General features: G+C 41.3%; 1 protein-coding gene across 3 annotated transcripts in view; it reads right to left on the bottom strand.

Annotated features, from left to right (window-relative positions):
* The window catches only part of Tulp4 (TUB like protein 4), a 160,592-nt gene that overhangs the window by 93,347 nt on the left and 44,386 nt on the right, over positions 1–22,859 (bottom strand). Inside the window, exon 2 of one of the 3 annotated variants that reach the window (XM_085687708.2) lies at positions 9,598–9,727. The exons of the other annotated variants lie outside the window; for them this stretch is intronic. Coding sequence (XP_085543834.2) covers positions 9,598–9,639 — 42 coding nt within the window. The 5' untranslated portion in view covers positions 9,640–9,727. The remainder of the gene's footprint in view (positions 1–9,597; positions 9,728–22,859) is intronic. 3 annotated transcript variants of the gene reach the window in all.

Here is a 22,859-nt window from a genome sequence, read left to right as displayed (position 1 = left end):
TAATATCTACTCTATCTAGTTCCTCCAGCTGCCGGAGCACAGCGCATGAAGGAGCTGGTCCTGTGGTGCCAAGACTGTGCAATTTCCATGACCAGGGGATTGCAATGATCACTTGTGGGTGAGGCTAATTAAACAAAAGGGTGTCACATAGCAGCTCCCAATGACACTGGGACAAATGAAGAGGTATTGAAGAGGCAGGAAAGATGAAGGAGTCAGTGTGTGTTTTATTTGTTTTTAATTAATTTTGGGGGGATTCTTTTGAGGGAGGATGCTGCAGGGTATGGAGCACATATGGAAAAACTGGGAGGTGAGCGAGACTGGGGTGAAAATTCCCAAAGAATCAATAAAGAGTTATGTTAAAAAGAAAAAAATTATTGACTTTAGAATTAAAAACTTATTTTACCTAATCTATTGCACAATATCATATTTGTCTCAACAAAAAGACATTCTAGACCTAAGCAGTAGAACCAAGTAACAGCACCTCATACAAACCGCTTACTTTCACACAAACTAAAGGTCTAGAGGCAGGCACTTGTCAGTGGCTGTCAAAAGTACTCCCGCCGTAACTACTAGCACAGCAAACACATCCACCATGTAAACTTGAGGTAATGTCCCTCTGTCTGGTCTGTCACACAGAAGAGCTATAAATATGGGATTCGTGGTCAAAGTTTCTTTATGCCTCGCTGGTGTCTTGGAAACTAACGAGCAGACAGCTCTTCCCGTTTTATGTGCTATACGAACAACATAATTAACTCTCAGAATTTAGGTGAGCTTTGGAACAATAGTGGTCTCGAGGTGATGCCACAGGGCTTCCAGGCTAAAGGAACAAAAATGGAATTCCTGCCTCAGAGCTGAGCAGTTGCTCTGCTGGTAAAGGGCCTACTGAGTAAGCATGCAACTGTAACCTCAGTGCCAAGTAGAAAGAACAGGGTGTTAATGATCAATTACTAAACTGGTGAGTTCCACATTCAGTGATAGACCCCGTCTCAAAAAAGAAGGTGGGATTCTTGTAGAGAGTAGTATATTCTGGAGCTAGAGAGATGGCTGAGCAGTTGAGATCAGTTGTTGCTCTCTTACAGAGGACCTAGGTTTGTTTTCTAACACCCACATGGTGGCTAACAACTGCCTGTAACTTCATTCCAGGGTATCTGACACCCTTTTCTGGCCTCCATAGGCACTAGGTATATACATGGTATGCATACACACACACACACATATATATATATTCATATAGGCAAAACACTCATACAGATGAAATTCTAAAAATTTTTAAGACAAAAATATTAAAGGGCAACAAGATGGCTCAGTAGGTAAAACCACCTCTCAAATCTGATGACCTGAGTTTGATCCTCAGAACCTACAGTAGGAGAAAAAGTTGTCCTCTGATTAAATGTGTTTCATGGTAAATATATGCCTATACACAGCTACAGACACATTATACACATCATAGAGTAAAAATTCTAAGGTTTAGAGCAAAAAGGAAGGGCTACACACAGAAAGATACACATGGCCTGTTCTCTGGCCTACACACACACACACACACATATTCTGCTTCTATTTATCTTTCCGTTGGTGTCAGGGGAAGAGTCTAGTTATGCTGAACTGTGGAATCAGACCACATAAAGGGAGGCACAGAGATCTGAAGAGGGCTTAATTGGGCCTGGACATCATACACAAAGGTGAAAAGCCTTCAAGAAGACCCCAGAATAACCCAACCATGCCAACTCCCAGCACCCCACCTAGAACTGCTCAGGAGTCTCCTCCTGAGACCCTGACTGACCAGGGCTTTCTACTGCTCCCACCACCATGTTCTGTAGTGGCATGCTGTGCAACAGATAAACAGCTAAAGCAGTAGCGGAGTCACAGAAAGACGTGTAAATAGTCAGAGTTAGCGACTAGCACCAGGCCACAGTTCCTACCTCCCGGAAACGCTGTGATGCTTATTTTCTTTTGTTGTTTTAGTTTTTGAGACAGGGATTTTCTGGGTAGCCCTGGCTGACCTGGAATTCACTCTGTAAAACAAGCTGGCCTTGAACTCAGAGATCTGCCCGCCTCTGCCTCCAAGTGCTGAGATTAAAGGTGTGCGCCATCAACGCCCAGCTTCATACTTGTTACCTCTACATTGCTTATTCCCTACAAGAACTCTATCTGGAGCTAGCCAAACATCAGGATACTCTGCTTATTTCCATTAAGCCACAATCTCCCTCACTTCGGTCCTTCCAGATGTCATCAATTGTTACATCTGTCTTCTCCCACCTTTTGAGCTTCTTTACTCTAGTTTGAGCCCCTGGAGACCTCACCATATTCTCACATTTTATTTATTAGTTTAAAGTATGTACAGTATGGTTCACACCTATAATCTCAGTTACTAGAGACCAATCGTTCAAGGCCAGCCTGGGTAACATAGGGAGACTCTGTCGAAGGGAAGGAAGAAGGTAGAAAATAAAAAATTTAAAACCCCATTTAGTAGCTTAATTTACAGTTGAGAACCTGAACTGTTTAACACGTAGCTTAAGTAAGTATAACAAGCCACCGTTTTAGAAGGGGAAAAAAAAAAACCACCTTGAAAATATGAAACACATCAAAAAAAAAGTCTTTAATAAGCTAACTTGAGAAAATGACACATTTCAGACCTGTTTTAAAACAAAAATAAAATGAGTATTAGACAGACCCATCTATGAATAAATTCACAGTTGAAAGGCTGAAACCATGAGCGTTTTTTTTTTTAACTCCAGCCGGTACAGCATGCTGCTATATTTACTGTCACTACAACCAACGGAAAAGGGGAAACACTTTTATAAGCAACTATATCTCCAAGGTTGTTGGGCTTCATAGGCCCGGGTGTGAGGTGTAAATAACTTCCTGAACCTAACTTGAGTCTGGTGACCTGTCGTTGGCCATGACTTTTGTATATGAGTGACTCAGCACAGCCTACCTAAACCTACTTCTGCCCAGCCATTGCGAACGTGGCAGAATATTATTGGCCCTTATTTCTTACTCCACCTCAACCCATCCCCAGACTCCCACCCCCTATCTCAGCCCTATATAAGTTCCTGCCTGATGCAATAAAATGAGATCCTATTTTAACAGACTCCCAGCTCAATATGTGTGTTTCTCCCTGGTGGCCAAGGGAGAGTTGTTGACATTCACCATCCTGCTCAGCCCCAGGGAAAGTCCAGCAGGTTCAGTTTTAAAAAGTAAACAGTGAGTCTATAGAATCACATGGCAATCAAAGTGATAAACTATGCTGTCTGAGTCAATAGCAGGCTACCCACTCTCCCCAGCATGGCAGTTTTCTTCTCCCAAATGGCACAACTCTCACGATGGACTATAAAATGGATAACTGATCCTGAAGGACAAATGAAGGATCTTCTGTAAATCTTGTAATTCTTCCACAGTTGCTTTTATTCTTGGAAAATCAGAATAAATAACAAAACACCGCCACCATGTGCTATCCATCTCATCTGTAACTCACTCCTAGGAAATGTCAGCATTTATCTCTCAGCAGCACCACAACCAGGGAGACGTGTCCTGCTGTTACTAATACAATCTCCACAGCCCCGTTCAAGTAAGTCTGTGCAACCCAAATTCCTAAATAATGGGTTATGCCAACATGGAGTTCTGCCTCTACTCCCAGAGTGAAGTAAAACAAAACTGTTTTCATACCTGTCCTGAGACAAGTGCACACCCTGAAAGCCCAGCAAGGAAGGTCTGCCAATGGTTCCTCTCTCCATGGCAATAACCTAGTCTCCAAAGATGAAATCTTTATCTTCAAGAAACTAAATCTAATTAAAGGAAAGAAGAAAGGAAGGAAGAAAGGAAGGAAGGGAGGGAGGGAGGGAGGGAGGGAGGGAGGGAGGGAGGGAGGGAGGGAGGGAGGAAGGAAGGAAGGAAGGAAGGAAGGAAGGAAGGAAGGAAGGAAGGAAGGACAAGAATAACAGAAGGAAAGGGAGGATCAGAGCGATAGAGAACTAAATCATGCTTCCAACTGCCACAACTCAGTAGGGGCTTGATAAACCATCGCTGAATGTATCAACAACAAATTCTAAAAGCACACATTTTACAGTAGTTTGGAGATGAGTATTATGGTGATGGGGAACCTCCTTCAGCCAATGGCCTTTGAGAGGACCAGGTTGAGGCAAGGCTTTGGGGTACCAAAAGGCTGTGGTCCCACCTGCTCCCCCCTCTCTTCCCATGCTCCACACCTTGATGTTGGACCCCCGTTCCTGTTCTGTTAATTTTCTCTTTTAATAAAGACAAACCTTAGAATATTCTTAGCTTGGGATTAATTGACTCACGTTCCTCCCATGTGACACATTCAGCATCATTATGTTAAGTCCTTAGGAAAACTCTGCATGATTGAAAAGACAACTCCTCAATGAGTAAATGTTAGAAGACACCCAAGTTTTCCATTACTAGTTTAGCCAAGTTCCCTCTCTCTGAAAAAATTAGTATCATTAAGCAAAATTTTCATGTATAGAGAAACTCTTTATAGCCATTAAATGCAACTACACATCATCAATTATATCATTACAGCCCTGATTCATGTACCTGTCACCTGGGTACCCTGTCTCCTCCGCCCACCCCTAATCTCCCCTCCACTTCCCACTGAGGCAAAGCTACATGGGAATGATAAAGTCCACACAACAGAAAGACCGTGTGTGCCAAATTCTGTAGCTTTATTTGGAGTCTCCTTGGTTTCTTACTTTTGGTTCCTTTCAAGAGCACTACACCAGGAAGCAGGGCAGGAAGGGAAAAGCCTCATGCCTCACCTTTTCATTTCATGCCAGGAGCAAAACATTTAATGACCTGGACTTTCTGATAAAGCAAATACCTGCCTCAGAGGATTGTATAGACATGCTGGCCTGCCCTGTCACCTGGGTACCCTGTCTCTTTAAGAGACAAGCTCCACAGACCCCAATCCCCCTTCCCTCCCCTGCGCTCGCACTTGCTTGCTCTCTCTCTCTCTCTCTCTCTCTCTCTCTCTCTCTCTCTCTCTCTCTCTCCTCTGTCTCTCCTTCTCTCTTTCTACCCCCCCATAACTCCTTAGCCTTATACCATTTCCAATATCCACTAAATAAACTCTATACCTAAGTTCTCTCTGCATGGCGTATCTATCTCCTACTTGCTGGTCTCCCAGCTGCCAGGATCCTGATGGGGTCGGTCAGTTTATGAATCATAACACCGGTGCAAGACTTGGCCAGGTTCTATCTATGCAGGCAGTTGGGCTGAGGCATGGGGGACCCTGGACCTGACCACTTTCCAATTTCCTGTGTCTGCTCCATCGCTGCACACAACACCCACTAAATGGTAAGGTTCCCTTCTCCAAGTCAGCTTTCACTCACATTCATCTCTGGTAATTCTCCATGGCTGAGGACTGGGATCTCGTTTCTCACGTCTTGGACTCTAGTCCCTCACCACTCAGAGTGGTCCTCTGTGCTGATGAGCCTGAGGATGGATTGACCAATCTGCTTGATCCTTGCATTATCTCAGGGACGCCTGAAATATATTTGCTTTTGGATCTTGTCTCTTATCTCTCCTTCTGCTCTGGGAAACAGCCACATATCCCTAAATAACAACCTAAAAATGGCCGCCCATGAGGTCAGGGAGATGGTTCAGTGGGTAAAGCAATTACTTTGCAAGTGTGAGGTCCTGAGTTCGGATCCTCGGAGCCCAAGTAAAAGCTGATCAGCACTCTACAGTGAGATGGGCAAAGAATCAAAAGAGTCCTCCAGACACTTATCAACACTGAGACTCTTCTCAGACACGGTGGGAAGTGAAGACTGTCAGCCAGGGACCTGCCAAGGTTGCACCACCATGAATCCTAACCATATCTATCACCTAGAATACAGCATGGTACAGAGGTATAAGCAAGTGCTGTTGCTGCAGATCTTGTAATGCTTAAGTTAGTACACCTTTCCATGTCAGTGACATGGAAGAACTTTCTTTAACATATATTTAACATATATTTACAGTTCTGCTACTATCTGCCTACACATCAACTTTCCAGTTCTTTCTAACTAAACAAGATCAAGTTGATCACATTATCAACAGAAATGCTATCAATAATTTCCATAATCACTGCAAAAAAATCTAAGTATCAGCCTGATTTCCTCATCTTTATATCCATACTCAATTTTTCTAAGTGCTACAATTTATGCCTTTTCATAATATGAAAGTAACCAAACAGCAAAAATCAAAACAAGTATTCCCAAGAATACTTGCAGATGATAAAAAACAATACTTTAGGACACAAAAAGACAAGATTATTACAGATGAGCCCATGAGCTCCACATGCACTGGAAGTAATTCGTATTTTCAAGTTTAAATTATCTAGAATGTATAGAATGTCATTTCAGAGCTGCATTTTCATTAAGGACAATAATTCTCTACTATTCTTTTTAAACTTTTATTTATTTTCATGTGCATGGGTGTTTTGTATGTTTGTGCACAATGTGCCTTGTATCCATGTAGGTCAGAAGAGGGCACCAGATCCCTGGGACCAGTGTTAGACAGTTTATGCCACCATGTGGGTACTGGGAATCAAAAACCAGATCCTCTGAAAAAAACAGCTAGTGCTCTTAGCTGCTGGGCCATCTCTCTAGCCCAGTTCTCAACTATTCATGAAGTACTCCAGGGTCTTTCCAATTATTTCATACTATTCAAACTCTTAAAATTGAAATTGATTTTTATTTAAACCTAATCTTTAAGACATATGGCACACTGCACTATATGTCAAGATGTCAAAAATCAACAAGACAGTTCTACTGTATGTAACTCAATAGGTCCTATAGCTCAAACTAATAGCTTTCTAAAAGTTTTAAATCATCCTGTCTCTAAAGTACTACAGTTGTTGTTCTGACCTTCCTGCTTCAGAGAAACTGAGAAGGAAGTCAAACCAGCATGCATTACAATGGGTCTTCTGAGAACCTGCCAGTTCTTACCTGTTCCACTATTGTTGAGGGTTTTTTATTGCTCCTGTTACTTCCCCAAATTATGGGAAAGCTTCCTTTTTTGTCTTAAAAATAGCTGAATGGATTTGTTTACTAACATTTTTTGAAATCAGATCCCACTATGTAGCCCACGTTGGCCTTGAACTCATGATTCTCTTGCCTCAGACTATCAAGTTTTAGGATGACAAAAGCATGTGCCACCACACACAGTGTAAGGTGGAATTATGTCTTTTAAAATTTAGGAAACAGGAAATTCAAATCTATTCCCAGAAGAATGATCTCGACAGGCCTCTGTTCTGGAACTTAATGTAAGTAGTTCTTAGCAGTTATAAGGCAAGGGGATTTTATTTTAAACACGTGGTTTTGGACAGCGAGTATGCCTGTGCCAGCTAAGGAACTAAACACCTTGCTATATTCCCTTGTGGCCTCCACTTTACTTTAGAATATATTATTCACCAGTGCTTTTTAGGTATCATATACTGTACTGCACAGACCATACGCCATTTCACCAACAACTAATTCTAAAATTTAAATGGCTTTCTCTACCCTGAAGTTTTACTCTGACATACAATGGGAGACTGAACACCAAATTGCATTTAGCCTGTATGGTTGGGGCCAGAAGCAGGAGGAACATCAGCTATGGCCAGCCAGGTGCAACCAGGGTCACCAGACATCAATCGTCTCCATGCTTGAAAATCTCTGTTGGTGTCTCTTCTGGTTCCTGGTACCAGAATATGAATGACAACTACTCCAAACTTCAAGTTCTCTTTAAGTCCGGTGGAAATGAACAATATTTGTTTTCCCTTGCCAGGCTGTCCACAGTTGTTCTGCATCTCACTGCTCTGTAAGAGCTATTTGATACCATTTCACTGATGCCAGGAACACGAGCACCTAAGCCTATGTCATTACCTGCTGTCTCACACTGAGCTGGACTCTCAGCAGGAGCCCCAGCTAGAGGGTAGGACTGGCAGGCAGAGGGTGAGTGCTAGATGTCTTAAACAGATGTCACACAATGCTGTATCTCTGACAGAGAAAATAAAGACGTGGGAACTTTTTCAAAAATTGTTCGCTGTCAAAATTACTCTGATTTTACTACCATCTTGTTAGTACCACATAATTTACTCCCAGCAAATCACAGAAGTTACTACTGTTTAAACTACAGACCTGGGCTTTGAATCCATCTCAAGAGTATATTCCACATGACACAACGATGCTCCTTTCTGAGAAATGAGAACAGGCACTTATATAGAATAAATCCACCATGAAAACATGTACTCTTTGTGTCTTTGTATTTATAGTTTGAATGTGCATTTCATGTTCATGGTCAAAACCACAATGTGGAAACAGATGTAGAGAAGAAAAGCTCCCCTTGCCCTTCTATTTCCCTTTGCAGGGACACATCCTTTCTAGAAATATTCTATACATACAAGAATATATGAGCATTGATTTCCTAGGAACCAACAGTGGCATCTTCTAGTCTGTACCAGAAATTTTTGGAAAGCCCCAAGGGAAAATGTCCTTTAGGATCAGACAGCTCTCATGGTGAATGGCCTCAATCTGATCCTGTCTACTGCACTCTATGCCAGGAGATGACTCAAAGCTCCCAATGCTCAGCTGCCCTCCCTTCTAATGTGACATCACTACAAGTAATTATAACAAAATAAGAGCTGCACGAAATAAAGGCCTGAGGTTAAAATTGTGGTCTTTATGTGAAAATGCGTTGGTATTTTTAAAACTGATTCTAACAAGATATAAAGGGAGACACGTTAGCAAATTGCACTGTACTTTGCACAATGGCTCTTTAAAACTATAAATTAATTCCATCAAGTGCCTTCAGAATAGGTGAAGCTATACCATGACATGTTTTTCTACTCTTGTAGAAAACTTAGGATCACACAGAAAAAAAGAAAGAAAACACACACACATACACACAGAGAAACCTAGAAGAGTGTGATAAAAAAATTCTCTGTACGATGCTGAATGAACTAAGCAGCTGTGTTAAATATCGCAAAAATTAAAAACATTAGCATGGGATCCAGAGATTTACTGCTCTTGCAGAGGACCCAAGTTCAGATCCCAGCACTCACACAGTTCCAGGGGACATAACATCCTCTTCTGACCTCTGTGGGGTACTGGTACATGCATGGCATATGCTCACAGAGACATACACATAAAAAAAAAAGTGATACAACAGTCTCTACCATGCAGTCAATACTTCAGTAGTTTAATTTCTAGACATCATTTTGATGCAGAAAAAAAATATACTAAGAAACACAATCTTAATTCCACAGCAGCAGGTACAGGATATTAACCAATACTTGGTGTCTTATCTAGTGTCAGATAATTGGCAGGCCCAGGTCCCTGAAGACACAGCAGACACCCCTCCTAACTGAACTACATTTAGGCTTGAAAATTTTTTTGTAACCTGCACACACAAGCTTTAAAAGAAAGCTGTATTATTTTTTCATGTGACTAAAGAGGCAATCAAAAGTATACTAGTCATGATCAGCAGTAAGCTAACTATGATAATCTTCCTGGCTCCAACAGAAAGGCAGTGTGGAGTGAAATTACAAGTTTCTATGCATAGATCAAATGCAGGTATGGAACATTCTAGGCACCAAAGACTTTTGAGACGTATACATACCATCATTAAAACCGACGGTATTAACTGGTCAAGCCTGAACATCAATAATCGCAATCTGTCTATTTTGCTGTCAGTAATCACAACATCTGAATGTTCACTGAACGAGCTTGGTATGATCCATGGAAGATCCCTTTGTGGATAAACAGCAAGAGAGTCTGGGGTTAAAGTTAGTACAGATAACCAAGGTGTTGAGTTCACATCTCTGGCAAATGTTGCTGCCACTCAAGTGAGCGTTTTTAGATATGGGCCAGTTATGCAACAGAACTGTTTCTATGATGCAATGGATCCTTTTTAATAAAGACCAATAAAAGTAACCTCAAACTAGTTTTCCAACTACAGTAGGATATTTCAAAGTTGACATGTCTAAATATTTTTGAGGTTAAATAAAGCACTTAAAGTTTTATGTTAATGATGAAAAATATACAAGAAAAAAAACAGGTGGGGTGAACAGACTCATCCACAAATAACTTCTAAAATCAGAATGTAGTTGGTATCAACACTTTTCTAAATGGGCTATAGGTTCCTTTGTAGCACGAATTCTAATTATTCTTAATAATAAAAACCTGGAGTCAGATATTAGGGGACAAAAGCTAAGAGATCAGAGAAGCGGTGCAGACAGCCATTAGAGAGACCTCTATGGAATCCTCAGACCAAAAGGACGATCCTATTGTCAGACTGAGTTCTCTGACTGACTGCTTCAGACTTCATCTCCAGACGGCACCCAGCTCTTGTCTCCTCCTGTCTTATATTCCTCTTTCTACCCAGCCATATCTCTTCCTGTCTCCACCTCCCTAGTGCTGGGATTAAAGTTGTGGAATTCAAGGTGTGAGCCACCACCGCCTGGCCTTTAGTGGCTTACCTCTGCACTCTGATCTTTAGGCAAGCTTTATTTGTTAAAACACAGACAAAATACCACTGCATTCCTTATTAAAAAGAAAATTAAATAGTTGGGAGTACTGGTGGAGAGGTGGAAGAGAAAGCAGAGCAGTTTGCACTGTGGAGTGAGGTGGAACTGAAGAGGCAACTACAGTGAGGAACAGGTGGCTATGCGGAGCTTGCACAACCACCTGAGGCTACAGTGATGTCTGGGCCTGCCAAAGGCTATGTCTGGGTCCCCAGTCCTACTCTAGCTGGGGTCTGTGTTGACATCTATGTTGCCACCAAAAGCCATTCGTATGTCCATAATTTGTGCTGCTGCCATGGGCCAAACTGATCTAAGTAGCCTGATCAGTGCTGTCACCTGAGGCCACAGCGACATTCTGGCCTGAGCTGCCACTGAGGGCCATATCTGGGTCACTGGTCCTGCTGTAGGTAGGGTTTGTGTTGATGTCTGTGGCCTGAGTTACAACCAAAGGTCATGCAGATGTCCATGGTTAGGGCTGCCACCTAAGGCCATGTGGATGTCTCAGGGCCATGGGGTTGCCAAGGGCCTACTGATCTGAGTGGCTAGCACTGCCACCTGAAGCCATGTTGATGTCTGAACAACATGCTGAGCTGGTTCCACCCCTCACCTGCAGAGGGAGAGCTGGTCCCGCCCCTCACTGGCAAGCAGCACTTACAGTGGCATGGGTTCAGTGACAGCAGTACAGGAGAGCTGGCCCCGCTCCTTGACAGCAGCTGCTCAACGGTATAAGCAGGAGTGTGGGCTGGTCCTGTCTTTGGGGGTACAGGAGAGCTGGCCCTGATAGCACAGGCATAGTCCTGTCCTTTACCTGCTGTACAGGGGTAAGGGAGGCCCGGTGGAGACCTGGGCTGACTAACCAAGCCACCACCCAGGCCCAGATCCAGGGTCTTAAGACTGTCCACCCCAACATCTATCCCATCTAACCTTCAGCTTCTAGAGCATGTAAAGGGGCCGGACCTGTGTTATCATAGCTTCAGAATCTCCATGACTCCGGAGTCTCAGTGAGGGTCCAGAATTGATGGTGTAGCAGAAGCCAGAGGACCTAAACCAAGCCAGCAACTCATTACAATGAAAGCTGTTTGGGCAAAAAGGTATACTGCACAACACACTTCAGCAACCAATGTCACTGCAACAAACAATATGTGATGGAGAGGAGGGAAGATGGAACCAAGGGGTCTAAGTACAGCGACAGCCGTGACTGCTATGAGAGAAGGCTGTGACTGATAGAGGAGCAAGTCGTTGCCCAGAAGTGTTGGTGCGATGTGCTTTTTAATTTTAATGTTAATTTTTATTTATTTTCTTTTCTTTTAGGGGAGGTTACAAGGGTGGAAGGCAGATATGAAGGACTGAGAAATGAATGGGTTTAGATTGGGGTGCATGATATAAAATTCCCAAAGAATCAATTAAAAAATTATGTTAAAGAAAATTATGCAATGAAAATGGAAGTAATAAGATAAGCAGCTAGCTTTTAATGTCAGAAGACTCTCTTTCCATGTTCCTCTCCAAAAGGAAATGAATACGTTAAGTATATACCTTTCCAAACAGTGCAGGCCTTGTACTGACAGAAGGTGTATATACTAATTTGAATATGATGGTAAGTGGCTTGCATCCTTGAAAGAGAGATGCTAAAAGATTTGAACAACAAGCTGTAATTTTAGGATTCACTAATTCAATAAAATAGAACACAGACCCACTAATTAAGGGGGGGAACAAAACTTAGGACTAGAGAGATGGCTTAGCAGTAAAGAGCACCAGCTGCTCTTCCAGAGGACCTGGGTTCAGCTGCCAACACCGATATGGTGGCTTACAACCCTCAATATAATTTCAGTCCCACAGGATCCAATACCCTCTTCAGTCACTGCAGACAGCACACAGACATACATGTAGGCAAAACACCCATACATAAAAAGTAAAGATAAAGGGAAAATTATAAAAAACTTATTCATGGAGAGAATCTGGCACAGTAGATTAAATAGGCTTCTAGGTTCTTATCTAGGAACTTACTGTGTATCTCTTATTTGCAAAGAACAACACACAACTATCTTTGAAGATTAAAATACACACAACTCAAAACTTTTTAGAAACTTTCTAACAACTACAGGTAAACGTTACCCTAGTCAAATAATCAGTACACACTGATACACCATTAGTGGGAACAACTGCTCTACTCAACTGTTCTACAGACAACCTTGTCTGGCAGCTCCAACTTAGGACCACCTTATAAAGACCTGGGGAGGAACAAATAAAAATGGACAGCAACAAGACCTGATTTCACCACAGGCATTCAGTGTTAGGCTGGCAAGATGGATCAATGGATACATGTGCTTGCCTTCAAGCTTAATTACCTGAGTCTGATCCCCATGACTGAACAACAGAATAGAAGGGGAGAACAGATTCCAACTACCACAAGTCCTCTTATCTCCAAACACTCACCCTGGTACATACAACTGTCCCTACACACATATAAATAAGTGTAGTTATTCTTTTTTTTTTTTTTTAAAGAATTCACAGCCGGCAAGATGACTTAGTAGGTAAAGGCACTGCCCCCATCCTAACAACCCCAGTTCACTCCCTTAAAAGAGAACTGACTCCTCTGATCTCCACATATGTACTGTGCACATGATTCCCCATACAGTAAGTGTAACAACAAAGAATGCAATTATCAACTGTTAAGTATAACATGATAAATTAAAGACAAATTAAAAGTAAAAGAAATAGAATTTAAAAATTAGAAGCTTAAAAAGATGTATGAAAGTTGGGTGTGGTGGCTCATGTTTAGAGTGCTAGGGCTCTAAAAATAGAGGCAGGAGCTTTTGGTGTAGATGTCATCTGTTCAAGGCCAATCTGAGCTACGAGACAGTGTCTTTAAAAAAGTAAAGCAAAACAAATAACAAACATATAAAGACATGTTTAGCAAATAAGGAGGCAGGAAATAAATACCAAAGACTAGCGGGGGGGGGGGGGGCGGCACAGCACACGATGACACAGAAACAAGATGAACAGAAAACTGGTAGGCCCGAGCACACTATTAATCATTACACTAAACGGAAAGCTTCTAATAGCCCTTGTAGCAGGCTAACTACAGGTCAGGATACTGTTTCCAACAGCAGGAATAGATTGTGCTCTCCTGTTGACCCCTCACTGGATAGGTGTTTGTGTATCCAATGGTCATTTCCCTTACTCAGACCTTAGAGGCTTACTCTTACAATCTTCCATCCCTATTATTATAACATCTAAGTGACAAATAACTGCAAAACGTGTGTTAATGGATGGATGTCTTCCCCTTTCACCTCATTTTCTGGTTAGTGTTATCACCCATTTTGTAATAGAACCTAAGTTTTCATCAGTTCTACATTTAGTTACCAGTAGTGTTCTTTTTCAGCAATCTTCTAGATCACTCAGAGTCAGTATCAACTTGGAGACTGATTCTTAAAGCATATTTCATAACATGTTGTGCAGCACTTTTCTTCCAGATTAAAACCTTCCATTTTGAAACGAGCTTGTTAAGAGCCAGGATGTTGCTGGGCAGTGGTGACACATGCCTTTGATCTCAGCACTTAAGAGGCAGAGACAGGCAGATTTCAAGTTTGAGGCCAGCCTGGTTTACAGAGTAAGCTCCAGGACAGCTAGGGCTGTTACACCAAGAAACCCTGTCTTGAAAAACAAACAAGCAAGGCTGGAGAGATGGCTTAGAGGTTAAGAGCACTAACTGTTCTTTCAGAGGTCCTGAGTTCAATTCCCAGCAACCACATGGTGGCTCACAGCCATCTGTAATGAGATCTGGTGTCCTCTTCTGGCCTTCAGGCATACAGACAGACAGAACACTCTATACATAATAAATAAATAAATCTTAAAAACAAACAAACATGACAAAATCCAGTCTGCAACCTGTTGACTGCCTGCAGGTTGTACAGTGTATTCTAGGTGTCGGCTTCAGTGAGCTAACGACATGCTAGAGTGGACTTTGGCAATGCAGACTTTTTTTGCAGCATTTATGAGTCATTTCTGGTCTTGTAAGCAACCCTAATTAAAACACACTGGTTCTTCAGGTTGACTTCGGTGGTATCTTTACTTTGGTCTGCTGTCAACTCCCTATCTGAGATGAATAGTCCTTTGTTAAGAACAGTATCCCACAACATACACCTTAGATAGACACAGCTTTTCCCATAAGAGACTGCTAGCTCAAAGGGTGAGCTCAGAGTTGGTCCATCCTGGAATTCTGTCTCAAGGCTCTGCACACCCTGAGAACTCATCTATACGGACAGGCAGGCACAGGAAGGCTTCTTACTGATTCACAGGCGCCGTGTGCTGGGACACAGCCTGGATGTGAAGCTGTCTGTGGCTAACCTCCTGCCACAGTCATCTGGAGATGGGGCAATGCGACTGAGGGCTTCAATTAATGTGTTCAAAACCAAGGAATCAATTCTGACCATTAGTCACATTATTTTAGAGGTGGGGGAGGGTGCTTCAGTTATTTTTTTAATCAAACAATTAATTCTGATCATTAGCCCAGCTGATCCCAACAAGTCCCCCAAGGCCAGACCCAAAGACAGGCAGTCCTGAAGAATCACTGCTAGCTTTAATGATCCAAAGGCCAAAAACTGAATGCAAGCCTAAGACTAACCCAAAGAAAGGCACATGAAGTAATTAGAGTAAAATGTAAACTTTCTTGTGTGCCAAGACCTACTGAGCTTAAGAAGGGAAGAAAAATGCATAATTTTAATATGTTTAACTTCCATGTTTGAAATTATGTTAGTTCCTTTGGAGAATACAATCAGAAAAGGATGCAAACATAACTACCAAAGAAAGATTCTTCTTTGAATAAGAAAAAAGTGGTTGGGTTCCTCCCTTCATGTTCCATCACTACACACAATCGTGAACAAAACTCATTTCCTTCTAGGTCAAAGAGGAAGAGGGGTGACTGGCACAGAAACCCACATAAAGGAGAGAACCCAATGAGGGGGACTTCCTGTGAAGGCTACCTTCTAAAGTCACCGCTTTTTCCCTAGTCAACGTCAAAGAATCTATGTTGAAATAGTGAGCATAGTTGCTGACTATTTGGGAACAAAGCCTCACAGCCAGCATCAAGTGTGCATTCCCCTAGGGGTCTGACCCAAGCCAACTGTTGGCCTTCTCATCTCCCCGACAAATAGCCTGGGGGGCAGTGCTTGTCTTCTTGTCTTCTGCTGAGAGAGCACTATCAACATAAAGTGTTACTGCTTCTGAAAAACCATGTGTAATGACACCATCAAAATAAGCATTTTCTCCAAGCTGCCTGTGTTTCAGTTAGTGTAGGGAAAAGCGCCAGTCAAAGAAACGCACCCTGGCTCTGAAATCAGAGCCAGTGAAAGAAACACACCCTGGCTCAGAGATCTGAGCCAGTGAAAGAAATACTTTAGCCCTGAACCCAGTACCAAAGAAATACATCCTAGTTCTGAAACTAATGCCAAAGAAACATACTTTGCCCTGGAATCAGAGTCAGTGAAAGAAATAAGTAGGTCCTGGCCCCAAAACTGGAGTCAAAAAGCTATATATATAATATATAATATATATAAAAGAGGCCAGTGAAAGAAACACACTTTGGCCCTAAAATCAGAGCCATCTCTGACCCTGACCAACTAAACTAACCAATCCCTGAGCAAGAAAAACTAACCAATCCTTGAGCAAGGAAAACTTACCAATCCTTCTTCTCCCTGGGAAAACTCCACCCCTAAGAAGCCCTATATAAGCCCTGTAGCTGTTCAGTTTGCAACTACTCTTTCTCCACCCTGGCAGAGGCAGCTGGTCTCCTGGGTTCTTCCCTCCCAATGAATCTCACTGAATGAGGTTGGAGTGAAGTCCTTTTGCTGGAGTAGAGTCAGAGCAGAGTTAAGCAGAACTGTAACACTTTCACTGGGGGAGCCTTCCCTTAGCAACTCCAAATTTATTTCACCAGGGAAACTAGAGACAGAGGAGCAGAACAGGGCTGGAACACTTTCACTGGGGAAACCTTCCCATAGCAGAGCAGAGCTGCTACACTCCAGAGCACGGAAGCCAGAGCATCAGAGCCGAGTAACAGCTTCGCTGGGGACGTCCTCTCCTGCCAGAGCAGAGCTGTTACATTGGGGAAACCTTTCTCTAGAGCAGCGCTGTAAGTTGCTACGCTTACTGTGACCTGTGCTATTCCTTGGCTCCCGAATGCCAGGATCCCTTTCCATTTGAGCTGTGACACTTACAGTAAGGCCTTTAGAATTTTCTATGAATTGTGTATTATTACTCCACAAACGCTATTCCTGTCTTCCAATAAAAGATCTCTAAATGGCCTCTTTATACCTAGGATTAACCAGACGTGTGATGTACAATTAACTTATAGAAGATGCCCGCTTTTCTTACCTAATTTTCTATAAGAACCAACAAATTCCTTTGTTTCTTGTTACTCAGTGACACCTCAAACAATTTACCAGGGAAGCTCTCTTTGTAAAAAGGTACTAACTTCTTAAAACAAGGCATAAATTCACGTGAGACAGTAAGTTTTCTCCAGATCTATCAGTAAAGTGAGTATGTCAGAGGACTGAGGGATTCGCTTAAATAAAAAAGAGAAATCTTAACAGCTGACCTAAGGTGATCTGTGCCTGTGTGGAGTGTTCACCCTCCACTCTACAAGTTTGCTTTGAGCCTTAGAAGCTCTAGGGGCCTTGTTTAATTGCCCTACAGACCAGGCTGGTTCAGGACTCAAAGATCTGTTTGCCACAACCTCCTGAGTGCTGTGATTCACCATGCCCAGTCTTCGCTCTGGTTTCTTTTGAGGCCATTGCTTAGACTGTTAAAGTAGAGCAGTGACCAAACCTCCTAGATGGTTCCCTCAGGCTCCCATGAGCTGGGATTGCAAGTGTGGTCCACCACACCTGGTTTCTGGAAATTAAATTCTAAATAAAAGAGGTGGGAAATACATTGTTTTGAGGAAGATAAAATGGGCAGTGGCTCAACTGGTAGAATTTTTGACTATACCAGAATCCAGAGAATAATCTTGGTGCCTCACCAAGAATGGCAGGAACAGTAACTTGGCAAGGCAATTCTTTCTAAAAAAAGGGTGCAACCAGAACCCAGAGGGACAAACAAGCACATCAGAGCAGGCAAGGCACATAGTTTTTAATTTGGTAACTGTGTCTTTTCCCCATTGGCTGGGGTCAAACCTCATAGCCTTTCACAACTGTTCAGTATTCAAACAAGGTACAAAAGAAATGGAAGGAAAGGTGGAAAGGGTTGGGTCAGCTTCTTTGAGCCATGAAATTCTGGTCAGTGGCACGACTGGCATCTCGTAAACCAAGTGTGGCAGCTCATATCTATAATCCCACCACCAGGAAGGGAGAGGCAAGAAAGAACTTCAAAGCCATACTTGGCTTACCTGTCTGTTTGAGGCTATCCTGAAATACATGTTATATGTTCCCAAAAAAAATCATAACAGAGTGGACCTGGAATAGCTCTACGTAAAGGAAATGAAGACTGTAAGCAGACATAGTAGGGTGAGGAGTCCTTTTAGAGGGATCTTCAGAACAGTGTTCATAAAGCACACTCACATCCACACATAGACTCACATTTGCCTCTATGACTAGCTCCCTAATGCTTGCACCAGTTTTTACAGGGACATCTAAAATGTCTAGTTCCAATGCTGTACGTCTTCCTCATCCGTGAGCTACACACCTCCACCAAGCTTTACTGAGCAGTGTCTGAGAAGTAGATCTGTGAGTGGCAGAGAAGGGTTGAAAAGCTACAAGTCAAGCACTTCTCCTGGGGGAATGCCAAACTAAACCATTAAAAACAACATCTGTGTGGTACTTGTTAGGCTCCTGGAAAATCTCCAATTTAATCCGCAAAGTAGCCAAGTAAATTGAGGATTCATTCAGTTCACGTAAGTGGTCGCTAGGTCAGGTTTAGTAGAATGCCCAGCCTTACTTCCTAAGTGGCTGAAAGCCCAACTGTGAGGGAGCATAAGCTATACCTTTTGAGTATAGCGTGGGACTGAGGTCCTAAAGCAACACAATTAGGAAATCAAAAAGTGACAGCATCACAGTCGGTGAAAGTGAAAGTTACTTTGCTTGGCTCTGACCAACAAACCATGAGGATGAGGCAGTTGAGTTCTTGGAGACTTTTCTGGGCACAGGATCACACCGTTGGTGTAGTTCTGCCAGCTGATGAACATGAGGGCAGATGGTAAAGTGCTCTCTCTCTGCTAATCTAATGGAACTGCTGGCATCTGTGGGCCTGCTGGCTTTCCCTGGGCGTTTTTATGTAAGATCTCATAGGTACATCACAAGCCATGCTGCCACCTGGGAAGTGCAATCTTCTCAGAATGTTCTTCCCACAGAAGACAACATTTACATCTAAAAATGTCTGTTAAAAGACAGATCTCCAACAAATGGTACTGGCCAATAGTGAGTATCCGACAGACCTCTGCTTAGCCCTGCCCTTCAAAACAGCTATGTGTTCATTCAAGAAAATACGGTTTTAGGGACAAGCTCTCATTTCTGGACAAACAAAATCTTTACTTGAAGACAGATTAAGCAAATTACAACTCAGAAAATAAGTGACTGAAAGTCAACAAAACCCAACTGTCTTCCTATTGGTTCCCTGACCATCATGGTTCCTTGACTCTTCTTTCCTTTACATTGTACATCTTTAAAAACAATAACAAAATGCAACAACAAAACAAACAGAATAAGACAAAACAACCAAGACAGGTCTCTCTATGTAACCCTGGCTATCTTGGAGCTATCCATATAGATCAGGCTGGCTTCGAACTAAGAGATCCTCTTAGTTCCTCTACCTCCCAAATGCTGGAATCAAAGGTGTGAGTTACCATGCCTAGCACATTGTGCATCCTTTAAAAGAGCAAATGAGTGACTCATTATTTTCAATTTCAGTTGCACGGAAATTGAGGTTTCCCTCCCTACCTCTAGCTAAGGGTTAACTCATCAATGGGGGAATGGGAAGTGTCTTTTACATAACCTCCAATAGCAAAAAGGTATTAGAGATTCTAGTTCTCATTTCTGCTCCTTCTCCATTGTCAGGAAGAACAGGCAAGGTGTATAATACACACTCTCTTGTCTTAAATAACAGTTCTGCAATAAAATGTAGCTCTAGGACACCGGTGATTCTTGGATTGGAATCTGCTCAAAACAGTGGACTCAAGATGACTGCATATTTAAAAAAAAAAAAAAAGTGGCCAAACTCACTGTCAGGATTCTCCAAAAGGAGGAACCAGCCTTAGGGGGGGACTATCTGTAAATAGACTGAGAAACTAAAGAGATTTTTGAAAGATGTATATTCACAATTACCTCACTAATTAAAATTCTAACTACCTTAGAGGAAATCTCTCTGTTCTTTAGTTCAGCTATGTATAGAAGAGTTTTAAAGAAAGATTATCTGGCATGTCTGAGTTTGCTTAATTAGTGCTTGTCTTGCTGAAAGGAAGTCATAGATAAAAGACTCTCTAATGATTACAAAGTGTTTGTTGATTTTCTTACCAGCAGTACTCTTGAGTCTACTTATAAGCTAGAAGTAAATATGCATGGATTCCTCTATAACCTGAACCTAATCAGGCCCAATCCTACTTAGCTTCCAAAAACAGAGGAGATCAGATGAATTCAAGGTAGCATGATCAAAGACTAAAACAGGACTTCAAACTGATTCAGAATCTCACAATAAATACTACCATATTTCACTATGTTAAAAAAAAAAGCCTTTTTTCATGGTAGATTATCCAATAAGCAAAGTCAAAAGTTATATAAAATATTTAGAGAAATATATGTTATAAAGGACTAATATCCCCAATATACAAAGACTAATTTATTTTTTTAGGCATGGTCTTATGACCATGATCTTTGAGGCCCAGGCTGGTCTCAAACTCTTATATCTGTCTCTTTCTCCTGAGTGCTCATATTACAAGTACATTAATTACCACAATATCTAGCAACAAAAAAACTTATAAAAGTTTGAAGGTTTGAGATACAGTTCAGTGGTACATGAACGATTAGCATGCACAAGGCTCTAGTTTAATCCCTGGCACCAAAAGTTAATTAAATAATTAAAATAAAAAATACAAGATAAGTGACCAAAATTCTTAACTATCAGTGGATAAAGGAGACCAAACACAGTGGCCCACACTGTAATACGAACTCCTTAGAAGCTTGAGCCAGAAGGCCTCAGTGTCTGAAGTCAAATTGAACAGCAAATCAGGACCCATAATTGATAAGGTAAGGGAAAAAAATGGACCCTGGATATTTGCTAAACAAAACAAAAAAACTTCAACTCTGCTCTTAAAAAGAGACACCCATTATAGGCTAGTGTCTGTTTTTTTTTCTTTCAGTCTGGGTCACTTCCATTAATATACTTTCTAGGCCCATCCATTTTTCTGCAAATTTCCTTATTCTTTACAGTTGAATCATTTTCTGTTTTGTGTAGGTATCACATTCTCCTTAACCGTTCATCTGCTGGTGGACTAGCATCGAGGACCACCTATAAATAGGGCAAGAAACTAAAAAGGTTAAAGAAAGAAAAAGACTGTATTCACAATTATCTCACTAATTCTAACTTCTGGATGGTTATTTCCAAATAACTACCAGTAACAAGGTAAGTGTGGGTATAACCTAATACTTAGAGGACAGGAGAGGGTGATAGTAGGTGAGGAGGAAAGATAAAATACCCCAAAGGACACCAGAGTCATGAAAAAAGACGAAGATGTGTGCGTGATAATCACATCACATCTAACCCCTCGCAGAGGGAGGAGGATTCTCAGGAGCACGAATCAAACTAGAGAAACATGTTAACAGTGAGGGAATTTCAGTAGAGTGACTATCCTCCTATTTTGTTCCAACTTCCATGCACGCTTAATTTAGAAAAATATTTAATGCCTTTTATCCAAGGTACTAATCATGCCTTTATGATTTCCACAGGAAGCACGTCTAAAATTGCACAGCACAGTAAATAGCTATTAGCAAATGAGCACTTGCAGATGGCTAACCCAAACCTAGATATGCTGAATTCCAAGACTAAATACTTTTTTAAGAGTATAAATACCACTCAAAAATTTTATATTAATTACACATAGAAATAATATCTCAAGAATATTAGGTTATGTCTTATTAAAATTAATTCATTTGTCTATTTCTAAAAACAGTGCTTACTTAAATTTAATATTGGATATGTGATTACTATTATATTCTTACCAAACAATAAAGATCTAGAATATGATATTGTTTTCTTTTTGAATTTTAAGAAGTGTCACCAGCCTTTAATCACAGCACTGGGAAGGCAGAGGCAGGTGGATCTCTGGGAGATCCAGGCCAGGCTGGCCAGCTTGGTCTACATAGTGAGTTTCAGGATAGCAACGGCTATGTAGAAAACCTGACTCAAAAAAGAAAAGAAAAGAAAAGAAGAGAAAAGAAATAAAAGAGAAAATTGAAGAACTCTTTTTCCCCTTAAACAATTCCTTTGGTAAAGATAAAAATGTTGATTTATACTGACAATCCTAACTCCAGTAAGTGATTTCAATCTTAAAAATAGGCAATTTGGTATTTCAAAAATAATTAAAAAGAAAACTAAACAAGTACTCTTGCTCATGTAAGTCCTTCCCTAACTGACCACAATCAACCACTTTTGTTTTCTGTATGAATAAAATCATTTCTCAAAGACCTAAATATAAACTCATAGCATCTTACAAAGTTTTTAAACATTTATTTCTGCTACCAATAAGTCTACAGACTTTAATAATTAGTGCTTCTAATGTAATTTTCTTTAACACTTGTTTCTGAGAGCCTAAAAGTATAAGAAAAGAAAGAAAAAGAACTTAGCAGATTTAAATACTGTTAGATAGGTGGGTTATACAGAGATGAAAAAAAAAAGATGCTATTGCCCTGAACAGGAGGTATTCTAGGACAAAGAAAGGTCTCTAAGACACAGTCAGTTTCTTCTGCATTTTAGAAGATCAAATCTAACCAATCTAGGCCAAGTGGAAAAAACAACATATGTCACTGAGCATTCCCTAAAACAGCAACAATGATGAAGAGAAACCAAATGTAGGTTGCCAGAAGGTATAATAAAAGCACCCAGCAGTGCAATCTTAGGCCAACACAGGCCTGTTTGTTTTGGAAGCTCAGAGTCAAGTGTGTGGGTAGCTACAACTAGAATCCCTTCTTACCACATCCCATGACAGCTTTGACTTTTAGATCAAAACCAATAAAACAAAACAACAACCTCCTAAAATATGATGCCCATTGCTAAGTGTTCTAAAGAAACATTTCTGCAATTAGACATAAAGGGCTTGTTGAAATGTCTTCTAACAATTCTATGTACACTGGAGGTCATAGGTCAGGTTCTGTTG

This window comes from Myodes glareolus, chromosome 1 (assembly GCF_982192425.1).
Source record: "Myodes glareolus chromosome 1, mMyoGla1.1, whole genome shotgun sequence".
NCBI classification, from domain to species: domain Eukaryota; kingdom Metazoa; phylum Chordata; class Mammalia; order Rodentia; family Cricetidae; genus Myodes; species Myodes glareolus.
Note: the sequence above shows the minus strand (reverse complement) of the source record. Positions and strands in the feature narration are given on the sequence as shown.